General features: G+C 39.9%; 1 protein-coding gene across 6 annotated transcripts in view; it reads right to left on the bottom strand.

The window, feature by feature from the left end:
- Nucleotides 1–1,259: 1,259 nt before the first annotated feature.
- The window catches only part of CMSS1 (cms1 ribosomal small subunit homolog), a 382,900-nt gene continuing 361,905 nt past the window's right edge, over nucleotides 1,260–22,254 (bottom strand). For all 6 annotated transcript variants that reach the window (XM_060150694.1, XM_060150693.1, XM_060150695.1 and 3 more), the window contains 8 exons: nucleotides 21,804–21,875; nucleotides 19,603–19,732; nucleotides 15,963–16,022; nucleotides 14,088–14,190; nucleotides 10,537–10,597; nucleotides 9,995–10,082; nucleotides 4,236–4,324; nucleotides 1,260–1,864 (listed from right to left, as the gene is read on the bottom strand). In XM_060150694.1, coding sequence (XP_060006677.1) covers nucleotides 1,781–1,864; nucleotides 4,236–4,324; nucleotides 9,995–10,082; nucleotides 10,537–10,597; nucleotides 14,088–14,190; nucleotides 15,963–16,022; nucleotides 19,603–19,732; nucleotides 21,804–21,875 — 687 coding nt within the window. In that variant the 3' untranslated portion in view covers nucleotides 1,260–1,780. The remainder of the gene's footprint in view (nucleotides 1,865–4,235; nucleotides 4,325–9,994; nucleotides 10,083–10,536; nucleotides 10,598–14,087; nucleotides 14,191–15,962; nucleotides 16,023–19,602; nucleotides 19,733–21,803; nucleotides 21,876–22,254) is intronic.

Below are 22,254 nucleotides of genomic sequence, written 5' to 3' on the forward strand. Positions count from 1 at the left end.
TGTGCAGAGTTGGCCTACAAAATATTGGGTATGTTTGCAATCTAGGTACTTGTTCCAACTTTGGGTGTGATTATAGTACATATGTAACACCTACCAGAAGGGTCATTACAGTAACAAATCAAGAACAGTATTTCTTAGGCTTTTTATAAAACAACAAAACCAACCTAACCAAAATCCCAAACTAAAAGGTGCTTCACAGGAGTATATTAGGGTTTTCCGGAGAAACAGAACCAATAGATCTAAATGTATATATAGATCTATCATAAAGAATTGGCTCACGTGATTACGGAGGAGGCTGGCAAGTCCAAAATCTGCAGAGCTGATGTTCCTCCAGTTTGAGTTTGAAGGCCAAAAGCTGCCATAGAACCAGGAAGAGCCGATGTCACAGTTTGAAGGTCATCAGGCAGGATGAGCCGATGTTTCAGTTGGAAGGCAGAATTCTCTCTTACTTGGGGGAGGGTCAGCCCCCAAAGGGCTAAGTTTAGCTACAGCTTGAATGAATTCTCATGCTGTGGTGGCTTTCTTTCTTTTTCCTTTAACTTGTTGAGCTTGAGCCAGAGTCCTGCAGGATGGAACGTGTTCCCCTATCCTTTGAATCCCCGTGTGTGGCTTCTAGCCCACAGAGGTGCACAAATAGCAAGTCGCTGGTGTGTGGAAGCATGTGATTTGCCAGAGTGTGATGTGCTACGCTGCTGGACTCCTTTAACATTTCACAATATTTGAATGTGGAACTTCATATACCAGTAGTGGCATCTGTTTGCTTTATTATCTCCTTTGTTATATATGCCCGACTCCCCAGATAGATAACCATGGTGTCCTGAAGTGAATACAGGAGATCTGGGTTTGACTTCTGCTTCTGCTACTTAAAGTAGTGTGTGTCCTTTCTGAGATTCAGTTTAATCATCTATAAAATATAAAGACGTTTCCTCCAGAACTATTTTAATGATTAACTGTGACAGACTATATATATTCTTCTTAGGAAACTTATATGCAATGTGGGATCCTTCACTGGATCCTGGAATAGAAAAAGGACATCAGTGGTAAAACTGGTATAATCCAAATAAAGTCTGTAGTTTAGTTAATTGTATTGTACCCATGATGATTTCTTAGTTTTGATAACTGTACTATAGTTATACAAGATCTTAACATTGGGGGATGCTAGGGGAAGGGAATATGGAAATTCTTTATACTATTTTTGCAACTTTTCTGTAAGTGTGAAATTATCTCAAAACAAAGAATTAAATAAATGAATAAGACAGTTGTAGTTACACTGTTGTCTTTTATTTGTTTACAAAGTGCCACATATCCTCGCAGCTCTTTCCACCAGTAGTACCACTGCCACCCTTCACACTGGGACTAGGCATCACAGTGTCAAATCTGTTCCACACATACCATCTCATGAAATCCTCAGCAATCCTGCAAGATAGTATTCCCATTTCACAGTTGATGAAACAGGCTCAGAGAGGGAAGGGGCTTGCCTGAGGCTGCCCAGATGCTCTTTCCCTCTCTTGTACAGTCACATCAGAAGCCAGTTGGTGAAAGAAAAACTCAGTCTGCTTAACAAAAATCACACACAAGCCAGTGATACTTTATTATACAAGGGAGTTGGCAAAGGACACATTCATTTTTGTAAAAGAATCCCCACCTAAGATTCCCAGTGATCCATCTGGTGATACAATCAATTTAATAAAACAATAGCTGATATTTACCAACTGCTTGCAATGGGCCAGAGCCATGCAAATCCCACCATGAAAACAGGAATTTTCATTAGGACCCAGACTTAGAAAAGGCCCAGCTTCAAAGATTCTGACTTGCATAGGCTGAGGACTCCCATTTCCAGAATTTCAAAAACCTCCTTTCTTATCTAAGTGAGAGAAAAGAAAAAAAAGTTTAAGATCAAGAAAAGATGGTCTTGGTGAATAAATTCAACCAATCTGGAGTCCCTGGTATTTATGCAGCTGTTATGGCCAGAATCAGGAAGAGCAAAACCTGCATTTTATTCAGAGTTGAAATATTTACGTAAGTAAAGGAAGCGGTACTATATAAGACATCAATTTCATTAAGATGTCCTTTTGTTTGTACAACATTCAACATAAAATCTCACAGAAAAATCTTTTCCAAGATATTCAAAGTGTGCCTATAGACTATACACAATATTTTAATGCAGGATAACTGTTAAAAATGACATCATCACAATAAAAATAAGTATGGGTTAAAATGTTTTTCTTGAATACTATTTCCCCCTCATTATTATAATTAGAAAACTAGTGATGGTTTACTCAGGTTTAACATTATAACTGAAATAATCAAATATGACCTCATGTGCCTGACATCAAGTTGGTTAAACTAGTTTTAAAAAAACAGTCAGGGGGGCTTCCCTGGTGGTGCAGTGGTTAAGAATCCGCCTGCTGATGCAGGGACATGGGTTCGAGCCCTGGTCCGGGAAGATCCCACATGTTGCGGAGCAACTGGGCCCATGTGCCACAACTACTGAGCCTGCACTCTAGAGCCCGCGAGCCACAACTACTGAGCACTTGTGCCACAACTACTTTAGCCCGTGCGCCTAGAGCCTGTGCTCCACAAGAGAAGCCACCGCAATGAGAAGTCCACGCACCGCAACAAAGAGTAGCCCTTGCTTGCTGCAACTAGAGAAAGCCCGCGGGCAGCAACGAAGACCCAACGCAGCCAAAAATAAATAAATTTATTTAAAAAAACCAACAACAACAGTTCAGGAGACTGTGTATGTGTGTGTGTGTGTGTGTGTGTGTGTGTGTGTGTGTGTGTGTGTGCAGGGAAGTGAGAAAATGGTTTTTAGCTTAACTCGCCAGTCAATTATAATCAGGTTTGGTCATTCTGAGGATATAGTTTTATACAGTAAATTAATTCATTCAACATGTTTGGAGGAATGATTGCAAGCTTCTTTGATAGTTACTGCCGTGATTTATTTCTGGTTGGTGACTGGCAGCCATGTTTATTACTGCACAACCCTATTCTCTCCAATAGCTACTTCTAAGCATCAGGCTAGATTGAAAGATTAGTCAGATGATAACATGGTGGGTGGCAAATCAATTTTTCTTTCTTTGTTTTTTAAATTTAAATTTAAATTTTTTTGCGGTACGCGGGCCTCTCACTGTTGTGGCCTCTCCTGTTGCGGAGCGCAGGCTCAGCGGCCATGGCTCACGGACCTAGCCGCTCCGCGGCATGTGGGATCTTCCTGGACCGGGGCATGAACCCCTGTCCCCTGCATCAGCAGGCGGACTCTCAACCACTGCGCCACCAGGGAAGCCCTTTAATTATTTTTTAAAATCTATTTTTGGCTGCGTTGGGTCTTTGTTGCTGCATGTGGGCTTTCTCCAGCTGCGGCCAGCGGGGGTACTCTTCGTTGTGGTGCATAGGCTTCTCACTGCTGTGGCTTCTCTTGTTGTGAGAATGGGCTCTAGGTGCACGGGCTTCCATAGTTGCAGCATGCGGGCTCAGTAGTTGCAGCACGCGGGCCCTAGAGTGCGTGGGCTTCAGTAGCTGTGGTGCACGGGCTTAGTTGCTCTGCAGCATGTGAGATCTTCCCAGACCAGGGCTCGAACCCGTGTCCCCTGCACTGGCAGGCAGATTCTCAACCACTGTGCCACCAGGGAAGTCCCTCAATTTTTCACATTATGATGATAATGGATTACTTTTATAAATATATAATGAGCTAATGCTGTTCCTATTCAGTATTCAATCGGTTTTAATCCATTGAGACATCAAAAAAATTTCCCCACTCCCCAAAACCAAAATAGCCCTCTAATTTAAGTAAGTGGGTTTTTGGGTACGTGGAGATGAAGGCAATGAGGCAAGTTTGTGCTCCCCCACCTCCAAGTACATATTTATAAGGATGAAAAGGCAAAGACGATTGTGTCTCTAAAACAAGGCACAGGGAAATACGCCAAGTCCTCTAGATCTTCCTGTTTCTCAAAGATGCGGTATAGATGTGGTCCCCAGTGGGGCAGAGGCCACTGGTCATTTAATGAAGAAAAAAAGCTGATTCCTATAAAACACATGGAAATGATACAGTTATGTGTAAGGGGTGAGATGGTCTCTATAATTGTAGTTACTTCAGAGTTAAAAGAAATAATTTCAAAGGCCAGAGTGTGCTGGTTCCCCATGTCAAAGACTTTACTGCTGTGTTTGAACTCAAGTTCAGATTGAAAAAAAAAAAAAGATTAAAGGCAATTGCTGGATTGCTAGTTATATGGTACCTCGGGAATGTCCATCATCCTTCTCAACTTCTGATCTCTCCAATTCCAGTCAAAAACCAGAAACTTTAAGGGGTTCAAATTAAGGCCACCTGAAAGAGACAGGGAGAGAGTTGCTACATTAAAGAACTTATGACATAAGCTTATTAAAATGATTTTTTATTCCTCTGGTTGCTTTTTTGCCTCATTTGCTCTTTTTTCCCCCAGTAACTAATCTCTGCACGTTAAGTGCTGTCCCTGTCTGATGGAAAACAAATGCAGCACTCAGAGACTTACTCTCCTTACAATCTTATCACTGATTCTCAGCGAAGCAGGGAAGCTGCTCTTGCTAAGCTCGTGAAATGCTCAAGTTCTGGCAAAGAATCAATCCCAAGCCTCCATTTCATGAAGCCCCAGAGGGTAAAGTGTCATTCCCGACAGGGATTTGATAAGACATATCCTTGTAATTTGGGATAGTGACCCTTCAGAGGAGTTGAGTCCAACAGAGTCTGCGTGATTCTGAAGAGGTGAGTCGGCAGAAGGACAGGGTTGGGAGGTTAATTTCAGGCAAAAAGGAAAGTTAAGATGAATGGGCTCTATTCAAAGCCTGCTATCCTTTGAGGAGACTGGTAAACCACTTAAGGACTCATTCCTGCTGTCTTCCTGTGTATCTAGAGACAATTATGGAGTGTGGGGCTGGAGGGAACCTCAGGGGTTGTCTGTTCCTCAGAGGTCTCAGAGTTGGGCAGTTAGTTTTTCCCATTCTACACATTCTGCCCACTGCCCCAAGCTATCACACCTGGAAACATAATGAAGCCTTCCTTTATCCTTCAGCACTTCCCCTCAATATTGGCTATTTCAATAATTTCCCCTCTGCCCTAAAGACTTTTTCATGCTTCTTATAACTACGATGCCTCTTATTTAGAACTCTCTCTGTAAATTAAAAATGATGGAAATTAAGAAAGACAATGGGTTGATAGTGTTCCCTTAAAAATAATTGACTGCTGGCCTTCCCTGGTGGCGCAGTGGTTGAGAGTCCGCCTGCCGATGCAGGGGACACGGGTTCGTGCCCCGGTCCGGGAGGATCCCACATGCCGCGCAGCGGCTGGGCCCGTGAGCCATGGCCGCTAAGCCTGCGCATCCGGAGCCTGTGCTCTGCAGCGGGAGAGGCCACAACAGTGAGAGGTCCGCGTACCGCACAAAAACCCAAAAAAACAAAAACAAACAAAAAAAAATAATTGACTGCTGATGGGACAGCAAACAGGTACAGCCTCTCTGGAAGGCAACTGGACATTATATAATAGGAGCTTTAAAATGCTTACTGTTTGATAAAATCCTTCTCTGACATATCCCAATAAAACACCAGAAACTTAAGCATAGTTACTTATAAAGATGATCACTGTGTATTACTTATAATAGCAAAACAAATTAGAAACAACCCAAATATCCTACCATAATAGAATTGCTAAACACCAATATAACTTGGGGTCAATATCCAAAATATATAAAGAACTCATACAACTCAAGGTCAAAAAACCAAATGATTTGGGGCTTCCCTGGTGGCGCAGTGGTTGAGAGTCTGCCTGCCGATGCAGGGGACGTGGGTTCGTGCCCCAGTCCGGGAAGATCCCACATGCCGTGGAGCGGCTGGGCCCGTGAGCCATGGCTGCTGAGCCTGTGCATCCGGAGCCTGTGTTCCGCAACGGAAGAGGCCACAACAGTGAGAGGCCTGCGTACCGCAAAAAAAACCCCCCAAAAAACCCCCAAATGATTTGATTTAAAAATGGGTGGAGGAACTGAATATACAGTTTTTCCAAAGGAGACATCCAAATGGCCAATAAGTACATGAAAAGGAGCTCAACATCACTAATCATCAGGGAAACACAAATCAAAACCACAATGAGTTATCACCTCATACCTGTTAGAATGACTGTTATCAAAAAGACAGGAAATAACAAGTACAGGCAAGGTTATGGAGAAAAAAGAACTTGTGTACTGCTGGTGTGATTGTAAATTTGTGCATTCATTATGGAAAACAGTATAGAGGTTTCTCTAAAAATTAAAAATAGAACTACCCTATGATCCAGCAACTCCAATTCTGGGTATATATCCAAAGGAAATGAAATCACTGTCTTGAAAAGATATCTGTACATCCCATGTTCACTGCTACATTTATTCCAAAAGCCAAGATTTGGAAACAACCTAAGTGTCCATTGACAAATGAATATATAAAGAATATGTCACACACACACACACACACACACACACACACACACACACACAGCAATATTATTCAGCCATAAAAAAGAAGAAAATCCTGCCACTTGTGAAAACGTGGAGGGACCTTGACAGCATTATACTAAGTGAAATAAGTCAGAGAAAGACAAATACTGTATGATCTTACATATATGTGGAATCTAAAAAAAACCAAAAAACAAAAATGAACTCATAGGTACAGAGAACAGATTGGTGCTGGGTGCCAGAGGTAAGAGGTGGGAGAAATAGATGAAGGTGGTCAAAAGGTAAAAACTTCCAGTTATAAGATAAATAAGTGCTGGGGATGTAAAGTACAGCATGGTGAGTATAGTTAACAATGCTGTATTGTATATGTGAAAGTTGCTAAGACAGTAGATCCTAAAAGTTCTCATGACAAGAAAAAAAACTGTAACGATATGAAGTGACTGATGTTAACTAAACGTACTGTAGTAATCACTTTACACATCACATATACCAAATCATGTTGTACACCTTGGCCAATACAATGTTATATGTCAATTATATCTCAACAAAACTGGAAAAAAACTCAATAGAATATTATGCAGCCATTAAAAATGAAAAATTAAAACTATTTCATGACAAGCAAAGTTCTCATGGGATATATTAAGTAGAGAAGACAGGTTATAAAGTTATGATATGCAATATGATCTCCATTTATAAAAAATATAGATAAATGCATAGAAAAAAGACTGAAAGGAAATATATTTAATATTAACTAACAAGACATTACCTCTAAAGTGACCTATTTTCTTTTCTGTACCTTTTTGCATTTTACAAAGGCTCTTATAATTAGAAAATCCCTTTCCTTATTAAATAAAACAATACAATTCTGTCTGTAAGTGTACTGATCCCAATGTTATGGAATATCTTTTGATGTTTGGAAACTCTCCTTAATATATCATATATATAAACATCTTAAGTCATAAACAGCTACATAAAATGAGTTATGTGCCATTTGTCTTGCTTTGTTAGACTTTCAGTTTTTGGAGTGCTGGAATTGTTCTCTTTAAACATTTTGTATGTAGCCTAACATCTGTAGTCAATGAATATTAAACCATTCATCCAATCAGAATCAGAAGAGTTATTTTCATTAGTATTATAAATAAATCAACAGCTCCTTAAATGATTTTTCCACTCCTTAGATGAAATAAGCTTTCACAGTGAGTTTTCAAAACTCTGTAGAAATATAATTTCAACAGTCTGGGCAGCTTCGTTTTCTCTCTCTCTCTCTCTTTTAAATATTAAATATGGAGAAGAGTGGCCCTGTTGCCTGGGGGACCTGGCGACACATACAAAACATGTGGAATCCAGGAAGGGGAGAGGTGAGTCTTTGGCTAAGAGCTGTGGGAGAGGGAGGGCGCATCCCAGGCCTCCCAGCTGCCCAGCCAATCTCTCCCACCTCCGCGTCTCATGGATGGACTATGAGCACCTCTCACCTGCGCCTTTGCTTCCAATACCTTCCTAGGGCCACAAGACAAAAATCCAGCCAATCACTGTGCAAGGGCCTTCCTCCAAAATCTGACTTTCTTTCCAACTGAAGCACAGGCTACCACAGCCCACGAAGTCTCCAACCAAGAAAGGTGGTCTCTTTAATAAAAGTAATAACTAGTATTTGTTGAGTTCTTAAGGTGTAACACTAACTGTGTTTAGCTTTTTATTGGCATAACAATCCTTTGAGGTAGGTGCTATTACTATCTATGTCATTCAGATAAAGAAACAGTTTTAGAAAGGTTAAGAAACTTGCCAAGTCACAGAGCTGGTAAGCTGCTGGACCTGGGATTTGCATCCATAGATTTGAGTCTGTAATAGGGGCTCTTAACCTCAACACGTATTGACTACTTATTGTCTCCTTTGGATATACCCCATGTATCTGCCTGCCTGCTTTTGATTCAGCTGTCGTCCCATTCCTGAATGCTTTTCTCACATCTCCATACTTTAAAGTATATTAAAAAGATCCTATTTTAATCCTACCCACACTTCAAAGATCAGTTAAAGATCCTTTTCTCTGTAAAGACTTCCCTGCAGATTCAGCCACCATAACAATCTCTCCCTCATTTCAACTCCTGTAGGACTTAGAAGTACTTGTTTGGACCTTGGCATTTACTGCTTCATGTCGTCAGTCTCAACTTATGCACATTTATCTCTTCAATTGGATCAGGAGCTCCTGGAGGGGCAAAGGCTCTGGAACCAGGAAGGCCTAGAATGAGAGATCTTGGAAGGGGCTACATGACCCTCCAAGCTTCAGCTTTCTCTCATAAGAAATAAGAATACTAGCCTGCAAGGATGCTATGAGTACTAAATGAGATATGTGAGGGTGTCTAGCACAGCACTGAGTACAAGTAGGAACTCAAAAAATATTTGTTTCCCTTCCTTGCCTGGGGCTACCAAGTTTGCTACTTCCTTGTAATTGCACAGACCTCTGCATATAGTGTTTTCACTTACCCAAGGTTTTCATCTGGAGAGAAACACTAGTATTTTTAGCTCTTGTTTGCTTCCTTGCAAATGACCATCTCTATACTGAGATATTATATTGATGAACACATTACTTTTAGATATGTAAAAATCCAGGAATAGCTCCAGGCAGTTATAAAATAAAGTTGTTAAACAAGTAATTTGGAAATGAGTATTTAAAAGAAATCTTTAATCTGTCTGGCAGGTAAGGTAGAACATGTACTAAGGTAGAACATGTAATTTGGAAATGAGTATTTAAAAGAAATCTTTAATCTGTCTGGCAGGTAAGGTAGAACATGTACATGGCTTTGAGAAGGTCAACAAACTATAAAAACCCACCGGTGGGGCTTCCCTGGTGGTGCAGTGGTTGAGAGTCCGCCTGCCGATGCAGGGGACACGGGTTCGTGCCCCAGTCCGGGAAGATCCCACATGCCGCGGAGCGGCTGGGCCCGTGAGCCATGGCTGCTGAGCCTGCGCGTCCGGAGCCTGTGCTCCGCAACGGGAGAGCCACAGCAGTGAGAGGCCCGCGTACCCCCCCCCCAAAAAAAACCCATTGGTGGATGATGTCTGGAACACTTTCTGGGTAAAGCACTAAAAGAAACACATGCGCCAGAAGTGTTCTAGAGTGCTTGTATTTCATCCATAGAAACTGCATTTTTGTTTCAACATATCTTCTATACCAGCCCTCAATTGGAATGGGAGTCTTGGGGAGCCGAGACTCAATTAAGTGAGAGGGAAATATTCAACACATTCAGCTATACAAATTCCAGAGTCTGCAATCGGTGGAATAGATTGTGGACCCACTAAACTGCTTAAAGCAACTGGAATTTGAATGTCTTTAGATGGGCATAAGTACCACAGTTTGCCACAGTCCTTATCATTCCCTATTGTACTACACCTGCTGGCTGGCTTTAGGGACTAAAGGCTAAGTTTCCAGCTCCTGAATTAACACAGAGGTCTGATTTCACTACATCACACATGTGGTTTCCCAAACTCACATGGGGGTTAGGCAAACACTCAGCTCTGAGTAGGAGTATCACTACCTCTTTTCATACCTTGTTTAATGAGTTCTTTAATCCTCCCTGGAGTTCCTACACCCAGGTGTACCACACGCTTCTCCAGCAATTTTACCTGCTCCTGGAGCTATTCCAAAATGGAAGAGAACAAAGAAAAGAAGAGTCATTAGAAAGTTCAATCATAGTCCAATTTAGAGCATTTAATCTAAAAGTTAAGAAAGTAAAAAAGCAAAAGGGGCTACTCTTGTTTAGGGTCAACTTCCAGGGCAAAGAAGGTTAACATCAAGACAGAAGAGCATCTCCCCGGAAAACTGGTTAAGTCTCCAAAGAGTCCAGGGCTCAAACCTCAGCTTCTGTATGGAAACCTCAGAGCACAGAGGAGTAGTGACTGTTGTGGGAGCAGAGGCAGGAAACACAAAGAAAATCGGAACAGTCGTTCAATATGTTACAAAAGGAAGGCACCAAAGAACATGCTTCCTAAGGAGATACGGAAAAGAGGCTGAAGTGAAACAACTGAGGTCTGGAAGTGGCCCTTAAGGATCACTTCCACCCCCGACTAGGAACCACAGGTCCTTGCTTACCTTTATGTGTTTTGCGAATAATTTCACGACTTTGCTGTCTCCTCTGAATGCGGTCAATGACCTGATGAAAAGCAATAGATTTACGCAGAAGAAAAATCACTCATTCAGGGCCATGTGACATCTTAAGTATTACACCATATTTATTCAAAATAATATGCACATTTATGTGTGTCTATATGTACATATGTATGTGGATAGATACGCACACACAAAATTCTGATTTTCAGGTTAGTCCATCTCTGGAATGAAAGTGGGGTGGCCTTTAATCAGGCATGCATCTGGGTTGGCTTCTAAGTCTCAGGCACACGGTTAACTTTACTTAGGTATCCTTGATTATTGAAACATGTGGATTTGCCCTTCACTTGTGTTAAAATGAAAACCACAGTCCCAAAATGGTGTCACTCATGCTAAAAGCCCATGATACCGAAACCCAGATTTAATACTTCATCTAATTGCAGTTTCAAACTTTTCTGAGAAATGTAATCTTAATCAACCAGTCTGGAATCTCTGGTCAAGCACCAGTAAGGTAATCTGTCCTGTGGGCCCTTTCCATACCAGAGAGGAACATAAAACCCTTGCCATTTCCTTCCCCCGCAAAAGAAGATGTTCTGGCCTAAAAAGTAGTCTTTCTTTTCTTTTGTTAATGGCTCCATTGCTCCACCCTTTTTCCTTTTTTTTCTGGCTGCGCTGTGCAGCATGTGGGATCTTCGTTCCTGACCAGGGATCGAACCTGTGCCCCCTACATTGGGAGTGCAGAGTCTTAACCGCTGGACTGCCAGGGAAGTCCCTCCACCCTTTCTCCTATTAAAAACTTTCATTTTGCACAACCCCTCGGAGTGCCCTTCTAGTTGCTGGCTGGGTGCTGCCTGATTCATGAATCACTGAGTTAAGCCAATGTGATCTTCAAATTTACTTGGTTGAATTTTGTTTTTTAACACCTGTAATACAAAAGTTCTGTATTTTAGGTCCCTGGCAGAGAATTTATCTTCAAACTCTGCGTATAGTTCTCATAAAAAATTTGTTTGTGAGAAATATCTTAGCAGTGATGTCAGCCTGTGCTCTACAGAGCCCAAGGGCATGTACAAAGGTCTGTGTGTGGCTGCCCTGCGGGGACAGGGATAAGCTAGCAGGAAGAAGCAGGAGGGCTTATGTCCTTCATTCACAGCAGCCCCCCTACTTTTATGGACTTTGCAGAGTGAGTTTATCTGTAAAATCTTATATGTGGAAATGCTTCGGGTATAAATGGGTATAAAATGGGTATAAAAGAACAATCTTCTAGTTGATGTTTGGGAATAGAATATGGGAATACTGCTCGGAATATTACTTTCCTTTTTATATCCTTAATATGCTTGAGAAATATTACCAACCAGTAGGAATAAATGAATTTACAAAATAGTGACTCATGCTACACACGTTCTGTTGCACTCGAGTCTGTACTTACACGTGAGCTTTCTCCATGGCGAAGTTAACTAAGAAGACAATTTAGGGGACATATTTAACATAACTCATGGTTCTCAAGAGAACAGATATTCTTACAAAAGTTAGAATTATTCAATATTAGCCTTTATGAATAGGGTTTGTTATGCCTGCTCAGAAATCACCTTCTGCAAATCACCTAACCTTGAAATGGATCATAATATTACTGAAGACATAAAGAAACACTGAGAATTGGCAAATGAAGTACGACAACATAGTCCTTCTATGCCCATCAGAAAGGCATCTATGTACGGTAAAAACTCAAATCAATGTGACAACTTGTTTTTAAGAGGCCACCTCCAGGCCAACTTCTTTGCCATTAGTGTTTGAATCTGAAATGAGTTCTGTGGGTAGTCTTTAAAACACTGAAATGTCAATGTGAATTCTTATGATTTCAGAACCAGCAAGTACGGCTGCCCAGAAAGAGTTGGAGTCTTGAAGATCAATTATGTTTGGAGCAGAAATAGTTAAAAGAAACACTTTCGTTTTACTGAAAGGGTGTGTGATACAATTTAACGGTGTGCCTAGCAGAAAGGTTCTGAAGGACGATTAACAAAGCTTAAAAAACTACTTTTCTAAATTCATGGTCAGATTAGCTCATTTAGAAAAATAGATGCTAAATAACTACCGAGAGTCTACTTTGCACATTAATCTATTTGATCAAGTTCCTTTTTCTTTAGGACTTGGATTTTCCTGTTTTGTCTCTGGTCAAAGCCCAGTGCAGAGCCTGGCCTTGGGAGACGGTGAGTCCCAGGAAATCCCATTTTACTCTGACAGCTCTTCTCTGAAAGCTGAACGCTACTACAGATCCAGTGGAAGCCTTTTTGTTTATTCTACAAAAGCTACAGTAAATGAAAAGGTATGTGAAGGCACTTAGTAAAGCACCGACAAACTGTCTTTAAAACATAATTTTTACATATAAATTTTTGGTCCACTTGGCATTTATCTCGGTATAAAGAGTGAGATATGGAACCCAGCTTAATTTTTTTAGATGGCTACCCAGTTGTTCCAATACCAATTATTAAATAATCCATCTTTCCCTACTGATTTTTCACTTTTGCCATATCCTGTACTTTCATATGCATATGGGTCTATTTCTGAACTTTCAGTTCTGTTCCACTGTTCTGATCTGTCACACATGTGCCAGTTCCATACTCTTAATTATTGAGACTTTGTAATAGGTTTTTTTAAAAAAAAATCTGATAGATATTATAGGCATAGTATCCTCACTAGCATTCTTTTTTAGAATTTCGCCAGCTATTTTTTCTTCTGTATTTTCTCATATGAACGTAGAACTAGTTTATCTAGTTTAAAAAACAATTCTATAGGAGTTTCATTGGGAATCTGTGAAATTTGTAGATTATTCTAGGTAAAACAGACATCTTTACGTTGAATCTTCCTATTCAACAATATGGTACTCCTTTCTGTTTAAGATCTGCTGCATCCCTTATGCAATATTTTCTTCATCTAAATTTTGGCTAGTTTTTTCCTTGGTGTTCTATTTTTTCTTGTTACTATTTTAAATTAGATCTTTTCTTTCATTTATTTCTCCAACTGGTTATTGCTTGTATGATCTCCCTGCTTTACCCTTGTGTGTTCTCCACACAGCAGCCAAAGTGATCCTTTAGAATGATTATTCAGATCATGTGTCTTCTCTGCTCAAAATCCTCCAATGGCACTCCATGTCGGGGCCTTTTGTACCTATGTCCCCTCTGCCTGGAACACTTTTCTTCCGGATATCTGCTTGGCGTTCTCATTCACTTTGTTTAAGTCTCTGCTCATAGGTCAATCTCCTAAGAGGCTTTCTGTGACTACCCTTTTAAAAGTAGCCCCCATCTTTTTCTATCCATTTGCCATGCTTTATTTTTTTTCCTACATAACTTATCACTACTTGACATTATAATGCATATTTATTTGTTAATTGTCTGCCTCCCTTACTGGAAAGTAGGTTCCATGAGCGAGGGGACTCTGTATATTTTATTCATTGCTGCTCTCCAGCATATAGAACTTGTCAGCTCGGCACATATCAGTTACTCAGAAAACAGTTACGAAATGGAACAGGTGAAGCTTCCAACCTAATGAGCTCCAGGGCTCGGATGGCAGAGCCACAGATAATCAGCATCAGGACCGATTTCTTCTCACAGTGGTTTTTCCGAAGTTTCACCCATTTAGGGCAGACTGAAAAAAGACCATGAGAAAAATATTACCCTAAATATAGCAAAATAAAGCCTCCAAAGTTGAACATCCCCCAATTACTTCTTTGTTATTGCTTAAGTAAAATAAAATATGAGCACTGTTTAGATTCTATTCTCTGGTTATTCTAGATATTAAACAAAAATGAAATATCATTAACTTACACCACAAAACATATAATATGCCAAGTAGCTAAATGTGACCACTTTTAGAACTAAGTTTGTACAAAAATAAAAGAAAAGGAAAATTTAAAAAGTTTGTAATAATACAACATTTTCTATTTTTTAATTTATGTTTGTTGCTTAAAGGCAGTGTTGACTAAACGGAAAAAGAACTGATTTAAAAATACTACATTTGCGGGCTTCCCTGGTGGCGCAGTGGTTGAGAATCTGCCTGCCGATGCAGGAGACACGGGCTCGTGCCCCAATCCGGGAAGATCCCCACATGCCGCAGAGCGGCTGGGCCCATGAGCCATGGCCGCTGAGCCTGCGCATCTGGAGCCTGTGCTCTGCAACGGGAGAGGCCACAACAGGGAGAGGCCCGTGTACCGCAAAAAAAAAATAGATAAATAAAATAAAAATGCTACATTTTAGGGACTTCCCTGGTGTTACAGTGGTTAAAAATCCGCCTGCCAATGCAGGGGACACAGGTTCGAGTCCTGGTTCGGGAAGATCCCACATGCCACGGAGCAACTAAGCCCGTGCGCCACAACTACAGAGCCTGCTCTCTAGAGCCCGCGAGTCACAACTACTGGGCTCACGTGCCACAACTATTGAAGCCCACGCGCCCAGAGCCCGTGCTCTGCAACAAAGAGAAGCCATCACAATGAGAAGCCCGCGCACCGCAAGGAAGAGTAGCCCCCGCTCACGGCAGCTAGAGAAAGCGTGAGTGCAGCAACAAAGACCCAACGCAGCCAAAAATAAATAAATAAATAAATAATGCTTCATTTTAAAGGGACTCAGCATAAGATATAAAATGGAAATGATATTAAAATAGCAAACATTTATTAAACACTGACACTGTGCTATGCACTTTACATAACTTTTTTAGTTCTCATAATCCATTGAGATTGATTCCATTATTACCTACATTTACATTTGCTGAATTTGAGGCTAAGAAAGGTTTATGAACTCAAGCTGAGTGTCATCAGAATTGGTTAGAATTTGAAAAAGGAACGTTAAATCACCATGTCTAAACTATTTCATTGTTGGTCACAATAAATGACTACCTAGCATGAATAATCTAGTTATTACTGCCTACATTCAATCGAAAAGATCAAATTAGATTGTCTGTGCAATAGCCATGGTCTGAATTCTGAACATGGGAACAGAATTTCAGAACCTCAGAGATGGGTTCAAGATCACATAGTCCAACTTCCTTGTCTTTCAGATAACAAAATAGAGTCCTGGAGGAGTCCTCAGTGATTTGTGCCAAGTCAAATAGCAAATTGGTGGGGTACCTGCAACTAGAACACTGAGAATTCTCTGGATTCCAGGAGCAATACTTCTAATGTGTTGTAAAACAAAAACAAGACCAAAACCCAAATCCCCAATACCAGAGAGAAACAAGAATAAATTTAAATAAATAAAAATTAATATCAAGATGGACCTAAAAAACCTTCATTTAAAATCCATTTAAGATGGAAACTTGATTTTAAATGAAGTTTTAAAAGTTTTTATTTTAAAGAGATACATCTAATGTTTTAATGGAAATAATAAAACTTGATGAATAATTTTTAAAAAAATGAGTTTACTTACTTTCTTTTAGATATGATGAAAGACTGTGAGTCAAATCATTGGCCTTGAGGAAGCAGGAGTCTAGAAATACGAGAAACATGCTTTGTAGAGGATTTCGCAAACACATACTCAAAATAGATTACATGTGAATGGTGTATTCTTGAATAGGTTGTACAACATTAATGAATTGGGGACTCATATATTTTAAAGTTGTCTAGCATTTAAAACAACAGCAGCAGCAACAATAAGTAAACTTTAAACTGTCCATCATTTCTTAGAGTAGTGAAACAGAAGCTTGTATCATTCAATGGACTAATGAAGCATCTTTATTTTCAAATCCATGGAATAGGCAATATACAAAGGCAAAGCTGAAATAGCTAACAAATCTATGTGGAGATGCTCAAACTCGTCATCACAGAAATGCAAATTAATACAAAATGAGATAACACTTTGCACACACTTTAGAATGGCAACTGTTAGAAAGATGTATATACCAAGTGTTGCTGAGAATGTAGGATGATGGAAACTCTTTGTGAACTGTAGGTAGAGGTGTAAAGTGGTATCGCTATCGTGGATGGTAGTAAAATTAAGGTGTTTATACCCTATGACCCCAGGATTACATTCCTGAGTAAATAATGGAAAGAAATTCTTGTGTAGTCTGTAAAGAGACATACTCAAGTATATTCATACTAGCATTATTTGTAATATTGGGGAACTAGAAGCAACCTAAAGGTCCATATCGGAGAAAATGGATGAGCAACATGTGGTCGATGAAATCATTGGAATACTATGTAGCATTTTAGAAGCAACGAAGTAGATGTACTTAAAGCTATACAGGTATCTTGAAAAAGTGCTAAGTGAGGAAAGAAACAGAATGAGAGGTTCAGCACAACATCATTTAAATAAATTGTAAAATGTATCCACACGCAACAATATGATATATTTTAAAAGAACATATGCATATTTAAAAAGGTATAGTAACATTATGCCTATGGAGAAAGGAATTTGGAGTGTGGATGGGGAAAAGCGGGAATAATGCATTAAAATAGAACATTAACATAACACAGCACAACAACATAATGAAAGAATGGAACGGGCTACAATAAAACATAGGAGCCTTGCTCAACCAACAATGATCATGGTCTAGCAATTATGTAGTATTATTAACTCTGTACCTGAGATGTATAAAAAAGCAACATAATGTTTAGCATCCTAATTCATTATAGCAGAAGAAGTCTGTCTATAAACATAGCAGTGTGTTAGGGAGTAAACTATTACTAAATTAAATAAAACTTATGCTGTGCCCCAGCATATATAACTCACAATATGTGAGTAACCAACTTCAAAGATGTTGCCCCCTATACGGTTGTTGAGCCTTTGATGGTCTTTAAAACTGTAATCTCCGAAGCCTGGATATGACCAGACTCACCTGGAGAACTTTACAAAAAATACAGATTCCTGGAATGGACTCCCCCTTGCTCAATGAGTCAGAATTCCTTAGGGCTGGGCCTGGGAATTTGCTTTTTAAGTTCCTGGGTGATTCAGTTGCGGCTAGCTTACAGGCATTTAGCACTGATCTAAACCACACTGCAGCTCTCAGGAGGACAGCTGAGTTAGCTCTAAGTGATTCCTGACTCAAAACTCTAATTAAGTTCCCATGTGTATGACATTAACAATGTACATGCACAGTATTAATTGAAAAGACATGTTGCTGCCCTACAGACACAAACAACTTCAAACCACAACCAAGTTAGACACTCAGCAAACTAAATAGGAACAATATTTTATTACTTATATCCATCTTGTATTTATGCCCCTTCCTGAGACTGTTCCAGATAGCCCATGGCGTGCCCCTCCTCTCAAATAACAGAGACCTCCTCTGTGTCCTTGGTCCTGACAGTGTAGTGATGGGTGTTTTCTCTAAAACCTTCCTATGATGCCTTTGTTCACTGTGGCTCAGAATGGCCTAATTTCTTAACTGAAAATGAAAACCTGTTCCTTTTGGCTATAGCAGTATTTTTAACATATTTTAAACATTTTCCCCTCAGCCAACCATGACCACACATTCTTGCCTAACTATATTACTGCACTCTAATGATGATATAATATAATGTAAACTCAGTATGGAACTCAAATGACTCCTTAAAGGCTTTTTCTTCTGACTTTTGACTAGCAAATTACAATGTTCCATGAGGTTACAGAGTAGCAGTGGTCCCATTATCTTACAAGTCCTTATTCAGGTGAAGGTAAACTCTAACAAAGAACTAGAAGGGAAAATTGACCACTGAGTCAGAGTAAAATCAAACTTCAGTTAAACATTGAAGGGGCTTTGTTATAATACCTGGTTCCTGAGGATAGAAGAGCCAGGACCTAGCTCTCCTCCTGAGGAGCTGCTGTGCTGAGAAGAGTGGTTTCTAACTGCTGTTGGGCTTTCTGATCTCAGTACGTAGAAAACTCCAGAACTCGCTCATGTGGAAATGAGTTCCTTCAATTCCCTAAAGAGTATTCCTTTTGGAAAAGGAACAGACAGGGGTACTGATGTCTCCAACCTAACATGCATTTAAAACACACACACACACACACACACACACATACACATCATTTTATGAAAGAATTATAAAACTTCAGGGTATGGGATGTTTTTCAGCTTCTCAAGCCTCTAGAAAGCATAAAGTTGTAATGGAAAAAGGAAATCAAGCTACCCTTGACTTTTTCCAAAAGCAGTGTTAGATATCTCTAGTAGTCTATATATAGAGAGCTCATCTGAAGCAGTGGTGCCCAAACCCTCTGCGGTTTGATTTTATGACACCTTCTCTTCAATCTCTGTGCAAAAGAGTTACAGGTTATACCATTATTTTGAAATTAATTAAAATTGGTTTTTAAAATAATTTTCCAATATCTTTTAACTTAATTATACATATCTAAGGCAGTAGATCTCAAATGATAATAGGCTTAAGAATCACACAGGGCTTCCCTGGTGGCGCAGTGGTTGAGGGTCCGCCTGCCAATGCAGGGGACATGGGTTCGTGCCCCGGTCCGGGAAGATCCCACATGCTGCGGAGCGACTGGGCCCATGAGTCATGGCCGCTGGGCCTGCGCGTCCGGAGCCTGCGCTCTGCGGCGGGAGAGGCCACAGCAGTGAGAGGCCCATGTACGGCAAAAAAAAAAAGAAAAAGAAAAGAATCACACAGGGTGAGGTGTCAGCCTTGCTAAACATGCAGAATTTTGTCCCTATCTTTAGATGGTTTACTTGAAAAAAGTCTTGACTGGGACCCAAAATACTACCCTAAAAGCAAAACCATGACTAGATATCCATGATAAGGGCAACAACAAAACTAAGATGCTATTAAAGCTAAAGTTTTTATCTATAAAGGATGAGTAAATTAATTATGTATACTTTTGAATGTGTGCTTTATCTTTTTTAAATTTAACTTCTATCCTCATTAAAATTCTTATTCATTGAAGAATCTGTCCAAAAAAATGTACACCCAATACCTTTTGAATAAAAATTACAAATCCTTCTATTAGACTGAACGAATACCAGTTAGCATCTGAATGAAGAAATCATCCAACAGTTAAAACTATTAGGTTGAGGAAAGGAGTACTAGCACGTGGAAATATATTAATTAGAAGGAATAACAACAAGGAAGCCTGGCTGTACCTGGTAGGGTTAGTTCTTCTAATTCAATCACTGAGCGGTTGCTGCTATAATAGTCTTTCATCAGCTTCTGTAGGTCTTCAGGTGTCCCTGGTTTTGGCTCTGATTTTGCAAGAACATCAGTAATTTTCTTCTGATGAGAAAGAAGTAAAAATGGGAAGACAGATTTTAGGATGGCATTTGGCTTAGGAGAGGTTGATTTCTCTGGCATTTAAACTGTAAGTAGGTTCTGTGATAGCCAAGGGTGAATGGGAGTTCTAATAAACACACTTGAGAAAACTTAAAAGATACTTCTTGGACATAACTACTGCTTTGAAAAATGAATGGATGATCTAAAAGACTCCTTGTAACTCTTGGTCTCTGCTAGGAGAACTAAAAATTTTGCAGGAGTCTATAATAGGTTACTATATTCTGTTAAAAGTCAATAAATCTTGTTGCTTGTGGAAACCTCCTTTTAAGCCTCAGAAAATGTGTATTCCTGGGAGAGTAGAATTTTGAGAATTCCTTGTGTAACCTGGTTCTTAAGGCACTGAGTCTCAGTTTGGATTTCTGGCATTAAAGTAAGAGTTGCAGGACTCATCTCAGCAAAGGAGGACACTAAATAGGGGCACTTGAGATCCTCAATTCTCAAGTCTTGGGAGAGACATCTTGAATTGGCCCTATGGAAAGCAGAACAGGATACTTTACAACATCTATTTTGATTTGGACTTATCTGTGTAGCATTTACTGAATGTCTGCAATGTACTAGGAATGCACAATTGTTCATTTAACTTTCATCATAAACTTCCCTTCTTATTTCTTCCTAGTATTTCACCAAAAATCCAGAAAGAGCCCTTCCTTGCCTTCTACCCCAGCTTTTCCCCCCTCCTTCCATACTATCTTCCTTTTCATACCACTGCCAAGAACGGTCAAAGTTCTGTCAAATGAATTAACTTTAAAAGAACACGTCATCCGTGGGCACATTTTAGCATGACCTCAGCCAAGGCTAAACTAGCTAGCTGGAGTTCTGACCTTGAACCCCAAGAACTTAACACTCCTGAAGGCCATTAGTGTCAAACTATCAAAGAGAAGTTAAAAGTCGTTTCTTTAAGGACGTGCCAAAACTCAGCCAATTTGGCATTTCCCATACTCCTATTTGGCCATGTGCAGGCAAGGAAAACATATGCACACACACTCTGTTTTCTAAAAGCTTGCTGTTAAGTAATTGGTTTGAGTCCATCTTGTTTCCTCTAATCCCAATCGCATTTCCTCTGCTAACTACATCAGTAGACCTTTCTTGGCAGGGAGAGAATTACATTGCTGTTTTGACAACTGTGGTGGAAGGTCAAAGCTAACCACACTTTCGGGCTTCCCTGGTGGTGCAGTGGTTAAGAATCCACCTGCCAATACAGGGGACACAGGTTCGAACCCTGGTCCACGAAGATCCCACATGCCACGGAGCAACTAAGCCCGTGTGCCACAACTACTGAGCCTGTGCTCTAGAGCCCACATGCCACAAATACCGAAGCCTGGGTGCCTACAGCCCGTGCTCGAAAGCCCACGCACAGCAACGAACACCGAACGCAGCCAAAAATAAATAAATTAATTAAATAAATTTATTAAAAAAAAAGCTAACCACACTTTGTTCAAGGCTGAGCCATAAGAAAGTTTGTATAGGAGCAACAGAGTTTTCCGTATGTTCACAGGCAAGTCTTAAAACGCAAGGGGAGCCTTTTGCTTTAAATTATCGTTTGAAATTAGAGTCAGAAATGCCTTATACTTACACTATTTCATCTGCTTATTATTTTCTTTTTATTAATACTTTAAGACATAAGGCTTTTAAAAAATGAAATGGGTAAGAAAAGAAGGTTGGTAAATTTCTTTTCTTGGACAGAGCCAGAGGGGCCAGAGGGCAGGAGAGCTCTGGGCCCCTTTTAGAATTAGAAATCCCTGTCTGACTTCTAACCACAGTGAAAACACAGGGTGGGTAACAAAGATGTTTGGTATCCACAAGACTGAAATAGGAATTAGAAGAATTTATTTTTAGCTCCAACAGAAACACTTATTACTAGTGACCTTAGGAAAGTCACCAAACCTCAATGAATTTTACAATTTTTGCATATCTAAAGTGGGGATTACAATAATTGCCTCATCAAAGTACACTATATAACAATGTGATAGAAACCATGTGGGGCTGTACCATTGTAAAAAATTATTAATATTACCTTTTTCCTCTTCCTGGTCTTGGTGGCATCTTCATTTGTTTCCTTTGGTTGTATCAAGAAACATTCTTTAGGCTATAAAGAAATGTAAATGAGAAAACTTTCATCTTAGCATGATGAGGTGTCAACTAATGGTATGAATCCCAAAGTATCAATATCTACTGTCATGCATGTATTCTTCAGAGTATCTTAGACAAAGAAATGTTGGAAAATCCACTGAAGGCTATTATGCAGGGGCCAAGCTGAGAGAATTTGTAAAAGTGAGAAAGTGCAGATGACTTAAGACTGGAAAATCTTTGAACAAAGGTCAAAATGTGTGATTAAGTGTATATATGTGTTTGAGGTGGTGGTACAGGGTATTATAGATGGAAGACAGTGGCTAGGTTTGGAAAATACAGGCAGAAAGAGATGTGATTAAAATTAAGATGTAAAGAAGTCTTTGACTAGAATGACC

The sequence above is a fragment of the Lagenorhynchus albirostris genome, chromosome 5 (genome assembly GCF_949774975.1).
Source record: "Lagenorhynchus albirostris chromosome 5, mLagAlb1.1, whole genome shotgun sequence".
Classification (NCBI taxonomy): Eukaryota; Metazoa; Chordata; class Mammalia; order Artiodactyla; family Delphinidae; genus Lagenorhynchus; species Lagenorhynchus albirostris.